At 40.2% G+C, this 16269-nt stretch overlaps 1 protein-coding gene across 1 annotated transcript in view; it reads right to left on the minus strand.

Moving 5' to 3' along the window:
• Positions 1-1644: 1644 nt before the first annotated feature.
• The window catches only part of stxbp5l (syntaxin binding protein 5L), a gene marked incomplete at both ends in the record, with an annotated part of 158317 nt that continues 143692 nt past the window's right edge, over positions 1645-16269 (minus strand). The window contains 8 exons of the mRNA XM_083920978.1: positions 1645-1686; positions 2727-2947; positions 3117-3228; positions 3863-4028; positions 4375-4738; positions 7184-7423; positions 8404-8505; positions 15995-16174. Coding sequence (XP_083777104.1) covers positions 1645-1686; positions 2727-2947; positions 3117-3228; positions 3863-4028; positions 4375-4738; positions 7184-7423; positions 8404-8505; positions 15995-16174 — 1427 coding nt within the window. The remainder of the gene's footprint in view (positions 1687-2726; positions 2948-3116; positions 3229-3862; positions 4029-4374; positions 4739-7183; positions 7424-8403; positions 8506-15994; positions 16175-16269) is intronic.

A 16269-nucleotide genomic window follows, 5' to 3' on the forward strand; every position in this document is an offset into this window, starting at 1 on the left:
TTTACTGATTAACGACTCACAAGGGAGTTGGTAGCGTCTAAGCGGGATGTGATTTAAACTCCTCTTCCATCACAAAGACATTGACAATCATTAAAAGTAGTGTTTGTGATCACGAAAAGAAGACCACTCAGGTTTAACCCTGAAAACATATGAAACAAAACTATTGAAACACTGAGGTGGCGAGAGGCGAGGGCGTCATTCATTTGTGATTGCTTTGGCAGAGAAAGAGTCCAGTTGTTTAATATTTGTGGCACTCTTTCTCTCTCTCTCTCTCTCTCCCTCACACAGACACACACACACACACACACATACACACACACACACAACCTAATAGCTCACTAAACTTATACATCTTACAAAGGCAGCTAAAGACTGAAATGGTGAACTTACAACAACCAAAAAAATAAATTAAAAACACTCATACATTTATATATATATATATTTTTTCCATAAAGAAAATTGACTTTGATGAATGCCCTCTATGGCCAACTCCATGTCTCGTCTGTTCTGATCAAACAGGAAACATAATGACTACCACATATTAGCTCTTTGTTAGTTAGTTTACAGTGAGTGGATTCACTCATGTTGTTTTTTATGGCACATGAATAGTATATAGGCTTATACTATAGTTATAAACACACTGTGTCCAGGAAACACTTTTAACTCTTTCAGCCTTTGAGTAGATCTCACCAACAATCTGATCTCAGTTTTCATACAACTGTAGTTGGGGAGTGGGATATTCCTCATCATCATCTAATGCTTTTGTAAGTAGCAGCAGCCGTAAAAGTGAAATTAGTGTGATTAGACTGTGCAGAGGTACTGAGTGTAAATACTACTGTTTTGTGTTTGCACTGTGCAGCCCAGAGTAATTGGAAAGAACATCAGCATTCTACCTGTGTGTAGAGAAAGCTATGTGCATCTATATTCTGGCATTTAATATTTACTGAGACTAAGAAAAACAAAAACAAATGAATGAAAAAATAAAAAAAGGGAAAGGAACACAAGGTTTGGCTTAATAGCAATGCAGGTATACATTTCCCTTTTTATATATAGTTTTTTTGTCAGTATTTCAAAAAATATAAAGTTTTTCATAGTTTCTGTTGTTGGCTTACATCATTAAATAAAACTTTTATTTTTGTATTTCCTGTTAAAGTAGCATGCTGCTTTTTAATATGGCAGTTGGATATTTTTAATAGTCATCCATTTTTGTTTCATGCATTTCTTGTTGGTTTATTAACTTTTGAGTTTCTACACAGTTAGGTCCAGAAAACCCACATACGCGCACACACACACACACACACACACACACACACACACACACACACACACACACACACACACACACACACACACACACACACACACACACACACACACACACACACACACGTTGGATATTTCCAGTCTCATCTTCAGTCCTTCAAAAGCCGCCATTCTCTTTCTATCCTCATCACTACATGTCTAGACAAGGAACTAACACGTCCCCGTCCTTCAACAATGGGACAGTGCCTCAGTCCAGAAGCCGTAAAAGACAAAGTCACTCTTGAGTCTCTCTTTTAATTGCTCTCATTTGTTGAGTGAACGTCCCTTTCCCGGCATAGAGCTCCCAGCAGTCCAAGGCAGCCTCAGCCCTCTGTCCTGCTTTTAGAACTGGTACCACTTCTTGTCCTTGCATTTTAGCATCAGCTGTAAAAAAAGACAAAGTCACATACTGTCGCTGGTGAAGAATAACAAGTTGCCATTTCTTAATGTCCTTTGGAATAACACCACACTTAAAAAAAGATTTCTCTTGAAACTAAATATCAGTATTAAATCTAGCATTTTAAAAGGATATTTTTGATTTTAGTGGAGTTGTATGAAGAACTTGTTTGTTAGTTTTGTTAGGTTCTTTAAAACTCCAAAGTCACATTATTATATTTATTATAAAGTAACCAATCGAGCCAGAGGTAGACCAGCATCCAGTCAAAGGGGTCTGGTGGCTTTGGTAAGAGCATAGAAAGTGGCTTTAGTGCCCCTCGCATAAACTTAAACGGGGCTGACGGCAAGGTTAAACCAGAAGAATATTATAATTCAAGCATACACTTGATGCATACACTTAACTGATATAGATCTCTTTTTAAGGTGAGACTTTTTTTAGGTTGCTAAAATACATTTAGGTACTGCCCACATCCAAAGAAGTACATTGCTTAGCTTTAATGTCATTACTCCTGACTGCTTCTGTGGGCATCCTGACCGCCATCTATTGTAGGTAACACACTGATTATAGATAAGTACCTCATGCAACCCAACAAAAATATGAACTATCCCTTTAAATAAATGCCATCATGGTGGAAAATTAGAGCCACCGTGAGGTCTCCTTCAGGGACAAGAAGAGTTAGCTCAAATATGTGATTACTAACATTAGTGTACATTAATAAAATTAAAATGGGGTAAAGGGAATGGGATGAGAACAATGGAGCTTGTATTGTTTTTAGATAATTAATGAGGGATATCATCTATATAACCGCTATAATGTAACTTAAAACAAATTCTTATTTCTAAAACATTCTTGCAATTTTTCTGGTTGAGTGTACCATACCTTCATTTTAAATCTATTTCAGCTTACAACAGTATTCATAAAAACATTTTTTACTTGGATTGTTAAACATTGAATCTACATGTTTTTGTTGTTGTTGTTGGTTGTGTGTATCATTTTGTTGATACATTTTGAGTAATCTTGCTTTCACCTCATGAGCGTGTTTGGAGAAGCTTTCTGCACTGGTCATCATCAGGGCGGTTCGCTCCTCCAGCTCCCCCAGCCTTTGGCCTCTCTCATCCAGAGCGATGCGGGCCCGTGCCAGATCACCCACGACTCCACTAGCTGCCACCTTCATGCCCTCCATCCCCGCCTGCCCAGGGATGTGCTGGGCCAAACTCCGAGAAGCTTTCCCAGCTGATGCTTCACCAACTGTCAACAACATCAGGTAAAATAAGTGATGGGAGGCGTAGAAGTCAAGCACGTTCTGGGTTACAATTCTGTCTGTAATGGATTGCTTTACTTGTCATACAGTTAAGTCTATATATGGATTTATTCATTACATGAACCTATTTGTTTTAGAAAAGAGAGAAAAACGCACAGAGCTCCTCCCTGTCAAAGTTATGAGAATTTCCTCCAAAGAAGCCCTTAAGGAAGCCTCTGTTCTGGGCTTCTGGTGTTTCTATTGGTGTAAACAGCTCCCCCAGCATCTCCTGGAATGACAACAAATGAAAAAACAACTTCTTAGAAGTTAAAACAGTTTTCTGAAAACAATTCTTTCCAATTTTGCACCAGCGATGTAATGCTGATATTTGTTGATCATACACTATTCATCATATTGGTAACATTTTCTTCACTTTCTTTTCCTTTCCCCCTCGGACTGAGAAGAACCAGACTATAGTCTGAGTAACTGCTGTTGCCTGTAGGTGGCACTATAGCAGCATTATGTTACAAGCGCCACTGACAGCTGTTGTCATTAGTGAGTGTGCAGTGATGATATCAAGAATAGACACATCTATGAATATGACACACACACACACACACACACACACACACACACACACACACACACACACACACACACACACACACACACACACACACACACACACACACACACACACACACACACACACACACACACACACACAAATAATTATATCCACACAATCAACCCGCTGGAGGTCAAACCACACATGACATGTGACATTTCACTTCAGTGAACTCTGTCAACTCTGGGCCAAAAAGAATGGATCAGCACCAAATACTTTGCGGAACTAAAATGTAAGATGACCCCAATTGGTTGGGAGATATACCGGTAGGTAGGAAACAAACTGCAGTGCTGACCTGCAAGTTGTCGCACATCTCCTGGCTGTATGTAATTCTCTGGATCTCAGTAGGGGAGCTAAGGTAAAGTGCCTGCCCCCCGTGGGTGAAGCAAAAGGTTCTTGCAATGCGCATGTCTGTCAGAGGCAAGTAATTGACATCCATGAGCGGTCTTAGACTGGGCAAACTGTGAGCAGAGTGAGAAGAGTAAAAGACAATTAAACAGCAGGAACACCTTTATCATAATAATTGTACTGCACAAATTAAACCACACTACACATCAGATTTAAATTGATCTAATTTAATCTAATCTCTGGATTGTTAATCACATTCTTTGACCATCCTTGGAAAACTGCCTTTGATCTTATACCTTTCACAAATATAAATAAAATATCCTTCAAGTATACAAATCACATGAAATCAAAGTATATTCTTAGAGTTAAAATATTTCAAAACACAGGACAAAAGATCCACTAATTAACATCCAACCAAGCAGACGTTTCAGGTAAGTGGATGAGCCCTTAAGGTTATACCTGAGTGTCATGACGTGTCCGTTAGCACAGAAGCAGGCCAGGCACACACTGTTGCACACAGATACCACGTCGGCTCGCAGTACAAAGGATGACTCTGTAATGTTGTGGACAAAGAGACAAGACTGCGAGGGCATCAAGATTACTTTGGCCTGCCTCTCCGAGCACACCACAGCCAGATGTCCCTCTCCGCAGGAGTCTTGGGAGGATGATGGGGAAAAGTTGACCAGCTTGCGTCTCCGCAGTCGGTCAGGGTCCTCAGGGCCGTTGAGATCCCTCCAAACTTCATAGGGTCTCTGAATGAGCGCTCCCATGCAGTCCAAGAAGCTAAAGTGCAACACTGAGCCTTTCAGCATCAGGATCGTGCCTGGGAGTGTTTGGGTAGAGTCAACAGAGGGAAGAAGGCATCAAGTCTAGAACTACAATATCCAAAGCCACGGCAAGATGGTCCTTAATATTAAAAAAAATCCGAAATGAGTTTCCCTCGAAGCAAAATTTAGTTTTTTGAGACCAATGTTGCTGAGAAGAACGCAATATTTTTGTAGACGGAGTTGTGTCATCAATCCTATTGTGTTGTTTCTTTTCTTGAATTGAGCTCAGTTGAACTTTAGCCGGTCAGTATGTGAATGTCGACATACCTAAACATAGTCAAACATAGTCATTTAGGAGCTAAGTACTGTTAGTGTATGGCCTGTTATCTACTAAGTAGTCCATTATTCCAGAGTTTGCAGATTGAAGTTCAATCGGGAAGACTCTCTTTGGGCTCTCATTCATTCATAATCTCCCTGCCTCCCACTCTCTGGCTTCTACTCCATCGGCTGACTATTGGGCATTCAGTTCCACATCCCATCATTCAGATCTTCAGTCAACTCTTTTTCACCACCACCAGTGTCTAGACCCCAGGGGGAAATCTTCTATCTTAAACTAATCATATCATCTCTACCCCCCTTTAAATACCACGTCCTGATGTGGTCTTATCTCTAAAGACTCTTTACAATTCACTTGACTGTGCACCGTGTAATTAATTTATTATTCATTCTAAATAAGTCTCTTGTGATTGAAATACATTTACTGCTATAGAAACAACCCACAGGAACACTCAGGGGGAGTATAACAATACCTGTCTCTCTGTGCATCAATTTTTCCTTTGAACTGAATCCGTGACCTTCCAGTAATATGATGGTTTCTTTTTAATCTCAAGAGAACAACGGGTGCTTCAAAGGGCCTGGATTTATGGGTCTATTCATGTTTTAACAGTGAACCTTTTTTTCACACAGCAGGGTTTTAGGACTGGTAATGCATGTACAAGTGGTTTAGTTTTGTAAAGTCATTGCGAATACATGAAAGAAAGAAGTCAATGCAAGATCATGCATGAAAAATGCTCATCAAAGTTCTCTATGAAAACAAATTTCCCTCTAATTGAAATAAATATACCGTTATAGAAGCCCTTAATTATTGCTAAGACCAGGGCACAGCGGAGCTTTCAAATGCCGTGTCACACAGCTCACTTAATTCAGGGGGAAATTACCTGCTCTTATTTTAAAAGCATCAAGCATTGCATCAACATTTCTCATATGTCAGTGGATGTTTTGCGTCAGACAAGTAGAGTTGAGATGAAAGCTAATGTTTCCATAATCAGATCAGTGCCCTTAGTTTTTAAAGTGAGTGTACCTATATTATTATTTGTGAAATTGCTAGTGTACATGACAGTAATATGCCTTAAAAAAGGCTAACTACTAACTACTACAAGATGAATGCAGGGAGCTGTTTTCAGCAAAAATAAACCATTTTGTTTGTCTCCCCTCTTTATTGCTCCATGCAATTAACAGTGTTTGACATAATTAGAAGTTATTAGTGGACATTAAGTATATTGGATAAGTATTGTTACTACAAAAGAAACGCAAAGTAATTATACAATAAATAAGCAAGCTTTTTAATGGTTAAATAGGGAAATGGAGATGAGTACCTTTATTCTATTTTCAAACAAGTACATTCAACCATTGAAAATCCATGTTAAGCTGCTTTCACACAGCTGCACGATAACTGGCTGCCTCGAGTCATTTCAATAACGGCAGGCAGCAGAGGGGAAGAGGTTTCGACCAAGGCGGCAGGGTACGAAGCGGTCGCCGCCCCTGTGAACACGCACAGATTTTGCTATGCCGTCAAGAGTTCATCATGCTGAACTTCTTTTAAAAACGCTTTTTGGGGAACACTCTTGAAGGTAGGTGGTTGACAGGGCGGTTGCCGTGCGGTGGTGTGAAAACAGCTGTAGGTTATTTGTCATGTGATGCATAAAACTTATGTCATCTCAGCTTTTAGCCCCTAGTTGAGAAGAGAAATGCAATAAAAATGATGCAATCTGGATTGGAAATGTAATACCATTGAATAAGTTTATGGCTTGATTATAATGGTGAGTGAAGAGTGTTTTCAGATTTTTTATGGTTATTCCCTCTCAACTTAATTGTCTTTATTTTGTTACAGTCAAGGATCAAAGCACTTTAAGCCTCTCAATAGATTAATTAGGATTTAGGGTTTGTGTAGTGGGTTGTCTATGGGATTAATCAGATTTTTTTCAAAGTTGTTATTTTTCCATGGATTTTGATAATAATATTGTACTCACCAAAGTATTGGTGAGAAATGGGAAAATTGCCACAACTTCATAACATGGCAACACTATTTGGTGAGCACACTGGAAATGTAATATTACCTGTTTGTGCAGCAAATTGTGTTAACAACGATGGTACAGCTAACTAAGAGCCTTTGTAAGGTTCACAGCACCTATGTGATGAAACACTGCCTTACTGGGACTTACCACTGGGGCCAATGGTCACAGGTTCCTCCATCCTTTCCTCATGGTCAATGGGAATGGACATTGGGATGAGCAGGACCACGCCTAAGCTGGTGCCCACCCACAGACATGGGGTGGGCAGGGGGTCACTCTTGCGCCCGTAGGACTCTCCAAACTGCAGTGTGGTGATAGCCTCTTTGGTGTCCCGGTCGATGCTGGACACACTGGAACTGCGTGAACGGCTGAAGGAGTTTTCTCGACTCTCTGTAGCAGCAGCCGCCAAACACAGAACCACGGCACGGGTGGACACGGTGTGGAGAGGGGGGAGTGAGAGAGAAAACAGGAAAGAGAAAGGTAGAGTTGCAGGAGTTGTGGAACGGAACAGCGATGACACGGGAAAAGAAGAAAGAATGGTGGTATGTGAGGAAAAGCCGTCATAATTGATAGAGTGCGGATTAAATATATTCTAAAGTTCACATATGGTTCGTCTGCAGATTGTATGTAATAAAAACATAAGAAAATACCACTGAAAAGATGTTATAGACTGAGAAGAAAAGTGATTTTACATCATTAAGAGACAACTCGACAAACACACACACACACTTTTGTTTGTCTTTATACACTGATGAGATTGTATTCCACGCATGTATTTACACACACATATCTGCAAACAGACAGACCCACACCAGAAAGCACACACAGACACCCACTGGCAGTTGCACCAAATTCAAAAAGTCCTTTAACTCTGTTAAAGTGCTACCCATTCACATCCTCCACTGTGTACTTAAAGACTCCATCATAAAAGTATTTCTGTATTGCTGCATTTCTGAATTATTCAGAGCTAGGCAATGTTGAGTACTGCATGCCCAGCCTAATGTTACACAGAGTGCAGACTTTATGTAACAACAACTACAGATGGGTGCAAAGACGAACACGTCAGGCTAAAATTAACAGTTTAAAGAGATGTCCAATGTAAGCAATTTTCAGGAGTGTTTATGACAACCAAACCATACAGGCTTAGGAAAGACATCCACTATTTGGGGGGGGGGCTTGGGGGATACATAGTGTGTACACTATGCACTGCTTTGTAGATGGTGTCACCCCACATCTACAGCTCGGAACAGGAGCAAGAACTTCTAGGCATGTTTAAGATAAAACAGGGCCACAGGACGGACTGACATACTGACGCACGAATATAATCAGTAGGACAGCAGTTGATGGGTTTGTTGCTGAAGCGCCCTTACCTCTCTCACTCCAGCAGTAGGGGGCGGTGGTGTGGTGCTCGTCGTGGGAGTACATAGTGACTCCATGTAACTGCTGAAGCATTGCCCTCCTGGATGCATAACCTACTTGTACCCCACAACATGAACCCCATATAACAAATAACACCCCACCATGAACCCAAAGAAACAGACAGACGCACACAGATGCACACATACGCACACACACACACACACACACACACACACACACACACACACACACACACACACACACACACACACACACACACACACACACACACACACACACACACAAACACACACACACACACACACACACACACACACACACACACACAGCAGCCAAACCAACACACAAAAACAGACAGATGGACAGCAATACCAGAGAACAACAGAAAGAGAAAGAGAGAAAGATGCAACTGAGTGCGGAGAGATCTTTTCAAATATATACAGAGTCAGAGAAAGGGAGTGCGACTGAAATAGAGGCAGCTTGTCTTTGTTTCTGGTGGCCACACAACCCCTGTTCACTTATCCATCTTATTTTTAAACCTTTTTCCAGCGCCATCTGCTTAACCAAACACTGTTGCAAGAGAAGCAGCATGCTTCTTATGCTATGAAAACTCAGATACATCATCCCTCCACGCGGTCTGATGTGGTCGGTGAACAGCTAGTGTGCAGCATTGTTGCACGACAACCAGAATTTTGATACTGCTTTCTTTGACACAGTTGAAGTACAAACGCATTTGGAATGGATCTCAGCTTACAAACTGGTAACAAAACAGTTAAATTCAGGTCAAAACTGAAATAAAAACTCCTGCGCAAAAGGTACTTTTAAGCCAATGACAGTGAGAATGAAAATTCTGTTTATTTCACTTTGTTTCCCAGAGTATCGGAACAGTATTAATATGCTGAGATATTTTTTAGTATAAATTCTGGTATCGTGACATCTCTGCTGTGCCACTGGCAGCCACGAGACAGAATAGCCTTTTGCTGTGAGTCTGGGAAGCAGCAGCAGCTCAGTTTTTCTGTGTGACGCTGGGGAGTGTTTACGCTGTGTGACAGAGCCTGTGGGGTGCTGGCTAATGAAAGTCAGGCACAGTGGTACTCTGACAGGACACAGGGTCCCCTGGGGGGCCCTGACAGGGTGGTCGAGGCAGGCGAGGCAGTGTCAGGGAGGTGATAAGGGAATGCAGACAATCTGACGAGGTAAGACAGACAAAGTGCCAGGTTGCTATACAGTGGTACACACACAGACACCCACATAGTGTAGAGAGACAAAGACGGACACCTGAAGACTTTGGAAAAATATATTTTTTTCATTTTTTTTCTACTATAAACTGTGAACAAAGCTTTGCGCCAGGTTTTTCTTTCATGCAAATGTTAATTAAAACATATTGATGAACTGTAACAGACCTTTCCCCAAATCTATCTATCTATATACTGTGTATATATATATATATATATAGCCAGCCCACTGCTTCAGCATTTGTTGTTTATCTTGCATGAAACATTGATGTACGTGTGTGTGGGTGTGGACTTGACAGTCTTTTGAAAAAGCCTCTTCAACATCTGTCAAGGTAGTCGCTAGGTCACGTTAGCTCTGTGCTATGATTCAGTAAAATATATTTTATTACTGCGGCTTTTACTCTTGAAATGTGTGATATTAAAGGATTCTGTAATAATAATGTCTTTAATCTAATGGATTTTCCTGTTCTAAAACAGCCACTGCCAATTGTATGACAGTATCAAACAATTATGTTTTCAATTATTTCATAGGTGTGCTGTCTAACCAAGATGGGAGGCATGGAAAGGTTGACTGTACATTGAATCTGGCTTCCCATGCCATTTCCCTCCTCTGTCTCATCGCCTGGCATGCAGGCCTCATTAACATCGGGCTCATCTCTCGCACCGCTTGCTGACCTTTAATTATTCCATGTATCCTGCTGGCTCTTCACCGTAGTAACCCAGTGCAACTGATAAACAACAGTACCAAGGGTATGCAACAGTAAGGTACTATGCAATGGTCTGATGAGAAAAACGACTGTTCACACATAGTAAACACAAATTAAAGTCGCTGCAGAAGGATGTCCTCAATTTTCCAATGTATTTCTTCCCTATTACATGCATATGATATGGCTTATACATCTGAGGACGACATTTGCGGAAATGGTCTTACAAATTCAAGAGACTCAGTCGTTTAGAACCAAATTAGGAACCAGCTAAATGATCGTGGTGTAATCATGCCATGTCCTGCCTCCTGAATGCTCTACCAAGACACCACCCCTCCCCTAAAGCAAATGGACTATTTGCAGTAAGAACGATAGATCTCCTGTTTGTATGCTGCCGTGAAAGTGTGTGTTTTCACCTGATTTGTCCATAGTCCATACAAGAGCAGGGCTTGACAGTAAAAATGTGTAAAAGAATCGGAAATTCAGACAGGCTAATCTGCAGTAAATCTGTTGCTCTGTCCACAGGCAGATCCAACAGTATTTCTTCAATATTATTCTAAAGCCCTGGCCTAAGTATCTGGCAGGTAGAATATTCATTACACCCCACAGTATGGTGTTGGAAGCACTGAGTGTGCTCAGAAAACTTTACAGCAGGTTGCCTATTAAGTTATCTAATATCATGGGTGCCAAATTGACATTTTGGTAAAAGGGTGGTGAAATCATTAATCCAATGACATCCAAGTGTGTGATTAGACAGATTAATCAAAATGAACCAAAAAATGAGCAGAGCCAAAAGTATCTTTGGAACACAGGAGGATTTGTGCTACATTGGGTGTACAGTATATATACTATTTCAAAGTACAGCAGAGAAACTCAGCATTCGTTCTCTACACTACCCCACAGTGACTGACTTCTATCTATACACCGTGACACCGTGATGGCCACTTTCAACTGATTGGAGCCAGAGCCACATTCTCCAAGTTATTTCAGTTCCAAGAACAGGAGGACACTGTCTACCACTGAGGCATACAAAGGTGAGGCGGTTATCGCATAGACAGATAATGACATGCTTCCTTAGTGTCAGACATAAGCCTCAGGACTCTCTACCTACAGTGCTAGCTACAGTGCTATATTGTCACAACCTAGTACATCTACAGTAATATGGCCATACTAATCTTGCCAACACCCATAAACGTATCATTCATGTCAAAAGATCACAATGACATGCTAATACAGCCTATGGTTAGGATTTAGCACACCGTTACTCAATCAGTAATTTAGTCTGGTGGTCTAGCAGGAAAATCCATCTCTGGCTGCCTGCATGAGAAATGCTCTCTTGTTGTTATTTTAAATATCAAGCTACTACCTTTCTAAATCCTAATTCCAAGTGTCATATTACATCACAGTAGAAGTCCGTTCTATTGGATATTGAATCAACTCTGGAAAAGAGTGATTTCCACATTCGTCTGCATCGGTTTGGTTTGTAATGCAGCTGTAGCCCAGGCAGACATTTTAATAAAACATCCAATTTATGCTAATGAAACACTCCTTCCCTCTCAGCTTCAGGTCAGTGTTGTATAATGAAGTCGGTGAAGATGAAAGTGTGAATTCTAATTTCAGAATTGGTGCAAAAGGGTCAACTGTGACAACAGCACTGCACCTATCCTGTTCATTATTTAGCATAAATACTTTGCATCAGCATGAAAAAAATCTTTACTTCATAGCACTACACAGATATCAAGGAGCATGCTCTTACTTCCAACTGCCAAGATTTGCAACCATTGTGTGTTCCTTTTTGTCTGATGTGTGTGCATTTTGTCACAGTGTTGAGTCTTCTACGGAGAGCTTAGCCTGCCGCGACCTGACGGAGACTTTCTGATAATCTGACAGAGCCCGAAAAGAAAATACAGACTGGACCATGAGTGAGGGACCTGCACATTCAGAGCCTTCCAGAAGTGTTCTCTCCTTAGGGACAGACAAGTTTAAATATGTATGATGCCTCAGCACTATGCTGGTGGTGCACCAGGTTTATAAATCAGCAACATAATCAGGGTTCCCACACAATTTAAACCAATGCATTTTTATAACTTTTCAATAATATTGAGCCAATTTTCATGACTTAATTTAAGAAATTTAAATTAGGTGGGGCAATATAACGATCATAGGGTGCAATAATGAGGCCATTCCAAATCAGGACGTGCAGGTCCATCTGTTTGAGTTGAGGCCTTTTGATTGTCATGATGATTTTTTCCCTGTTGACCAGAGCCGCTTCCCCCATGTTAACTTTGTGAAACGTTTTGGTGCAGAGTCTTAATCCAGCGCGGCTAGGGTCTGCCTCTCTCTTGAGCCATTTAATAATTAATTTATTAATTTTTCATCCAAGCCTATAAGAGATCATGATCTGTGAATATGTTTAAACAACAACTGAAAAGCACTGCTTTAATGGAACTGATTCAAGTGATTAACTGTCACTCTTCTTTTGATTTATTATTTTCTTTTACATGTTTTATTGTTCTCAAGCCTTTTCTTATTCTTTTTTTTGCATTTCACATAATGTTCTTAGCATACCATTTCTTGCTATTCACTGCCTCTTGTTTGTTATTCATTTGATTGCTTGGTTTTTACTTTTACTTTTACAGTACATAGAGTTTGTAGTTGAGAGTTATTTTTTTCTTCAGCATAATGTATAAACATTTATATATTTCTCATTCTATTTCATTCATTATTTATACTGTTCAGTGTTATGGTTCATTGTTGTGATTTTTCTTTTTATTTATGTCCAAGAATTGAATCCTGGGATCAATGAAGCATTTCTATTCTATTCTATCATGTAGTATCTGCACCTGTTTTTATTTATTCCTTTTTTCTTCACTTCATTGTAAAGAACATTGAGTTACACCCTGTGAATGAAAGGTGCTATATAAATAAATAATACATACAAATAAATTTGTTTTTTTTACGATTACTGTTCGAAAGCCATACGTTATTAACCATGCCTTTCCAAGACGTTTGTGAATAAGCAAACTGTTAGCGCTTGCTAACTTTACTCGCTATTCCCTTCGCCATGTGATACTAGTGATAATAGTCCCGGCCTGGGAAACTGTTTTTCTCATTGCCAACATTTCAAGGAATTTTTATAATGCTGAGAAACCTGCATGATTTTGTGGATAGCGGGGTCTATAATTTGATGATCATGACGACTTACATGGGCATCTTCTCACATACTATATTCTGCATGACAATCTGCTGCTATAAGGAGGCAAAGTCCATTTTTACTATCCACACTATAAATTAAGAGCACTGCAGTGTTTAACAGCTTCTCTGCCTCCAGGGTCAATCATCATGTCTGTAATTTTTTTTATTTTTATCAATTATCCACTTCCTTAACCTGCAGTCTCTTTGGCCATTTTATTCCTAACACCCTCTGAAGATCACTCAGCAACGTGACTCTTTTTAAAGACTTAAAATCATACAAAAAATGCCTAGCGATATGTTGGTGTGGCTTTTTTGCCTTTAATAAAATTTAGAGAGCAAGAGAGACAAATAAAATGTTCAACTTGACAAGAGAATGTCAGGAATCCTGCTAAGATGAAAGAGGGGTATGTCTCATTTTTGTCTGAGTGGGAGGATGTTGTTTATTCGCCTGACAGCGACAGACTAAGTGCAAGATTTCATGTTGATTAAATGTTGATGTACAGTACAATCCTGATGCAGGCCATTTTTCTATGTCAGTTCTGAGGTCAATATCTGAAAATAATGCTGCTGGGAGTGTCATTATAAGTCCTCACTTGAGAGCAGATTCTTGTATCTGCTTTTTTATTTTTGCTTTGGCTTTCACTTTGTTTGAGGGAAGAATGGCAAAATATACCCAACAACAAGCCTAAAACATGAACCACATTTATTTTAAGATAGTAATCAAATCGTCAAGGACGAGATGTTGAAAATTAGGAAAACATTTTATCAAGGCCTTCCGAGTGCGTTTGTCTTAATTCAGATTAACTGTTGGTATTATAGAAATACACCAGCTATAAAAGCAGTGAAACCCCTGCTGCTGTCGCACACACATAGAAACAAAAATATTTACACCCACAAATGCACACATTCCCTTTCTATCACACACACAAAGGAGTATGTAAACACACACGCACGCACACACACACACACACACATACACACACACACACACACACAGCCTCCGGGGTAGATCAATGTGTAGATGGTGCAGGTCAATGTCAGGGTGTGATTAAAGGGGTTAAAGGGCAGGAAATGAATGTCAGATTTGTCAATGAGAATGTCAAAATGTCGAGTGCAGACCATGCTTGAAAGGTTGTCACCTCTTTTATTGGTTTGCGTATTGAAATGGGCTATTTGAAAAATGAAACAGCAAAAAAAACAAAAAAAAACTGGTAACTGCATTTTGAAGACATTGTATTTGCTCACTTCCAATCAAAAACTAAAAAGAGACAGAAATGCTTCCCTTGACTCAAAGTTTGCAGATCATGAGAAAGTGGGGAGTGGTGTCCACACTTTATTAACATTGTGTGCTTTTAAGTTAAATGGATGTCACTTTTGATGCGGCGGAGAAATAAACTGCAGAAGTAAAAATGAATTGGTTAAAGCACATAATAATACACCAGCTTTCAGGCTTAGGACATGGTCGACACAAGCAACAATGTTAAGGGACACAATGCAAGGGTCGTTTCTTGCATTCAAGAGAAGCAGAACCTGTAGTCCAAATGTTGTAAGGTGATGCTAATGCAAGTTGCAGAGTTATAGGTTTAAACAAACAACTACTAAACACTACCAAAACAACTACACATGAAGAAGTAGTTGGCATTGGTGTAAACATACAGCAGTAATAGTCATCACGTTGATCTGGTAAATAGCTCTAAATACCTGCTGGCTGATCACCAGTTAAAATTTACATTAAAAATAGTGTTATTTAGTCCCCTTCCCAACAAACTAGCATGCCAATGAACGAAATATATATATGAACGGAATTAAGTCGCTGAGTTTCCTATGATACCAATAGACAGTTTAGTTAGTGGGGCCATAGGGGTTGAGACTTAATATTCTGTTGCCCCCACTTAAAAGCCCCATTAGAAACACTGTCAGATTGTATCAGCTGTAGCTAGCTAGCTTATTGAACTAACATTAGGTCTGGGAGCTGGTTGAAAATGTTTCTCTGTTAACTTTTTAATGTTTCCAGCTGATTCATTTTATAACATGAATCTTGTACAAATAGGTCTCAGAGAAAATATGCACTTGTTACTGCAAGTATTAACTTATTTGGGCATGCTAACAGTTCCTTAAGTTAGAGCAGACAGATTGTGTTGTTTATTCAAATTACTTTCACTTCCGCTCTGGTGTTTTTTTTGTTTTTGAAAGGCTAAAAAAAGACACCACCTTCCAAACTCCACTTTATGGAAGCGCTTCAACAAAGTCAGTCAGTCACCTTATCTGCAAACCGTTCACTGTCGGCATGTTTTCATGCTGCTAACTTGCATTAGCATACGCTTGTCTTGTGTTAGCTATGTATCAGGTTTTATTTCACTTACCCGAGGGTGGGAGGAAGGCATGCACTTGTTGGGAGGGTATGTTACATGGGTTTAGGGAAGGGAGTTGGGAAGACAAGCACACACCTTCAGTGTGGGACACAGGCAAAGAGATCTCCATGCAAGCAGCGGACTGGGCCTTGCGGAAGGGCGGTCGGCCAGGGCCTCTGCGGGTAAGCCGTGGCCCCTCGGGACCCATCGGGACACGAGGCTTCCCTGCCGAGCAGGGCTGGGAGGTGGGGCTAGTGCAATGTCCATTGACATGATCTGTAACAACGGCAAAGCATTAGCAAACAATACAAGGAGGAAAAAAAACTTTCAAACATATTCACATCCACTGCTGCAAAATCCATCTTCATATG

The sequence above is a fragment of the Echiichthys vipera genome (genome assembly GCF_963691815.1).
Source record: "Echiichthys vipera genome assembly, chromosome: 10".
Lineage (NCBI taxonomy): Eukaryota > Metazoa > Chordata > Actinopteri > Perciformes > Trachinidae > Echiichthys > Echiichthys vipera.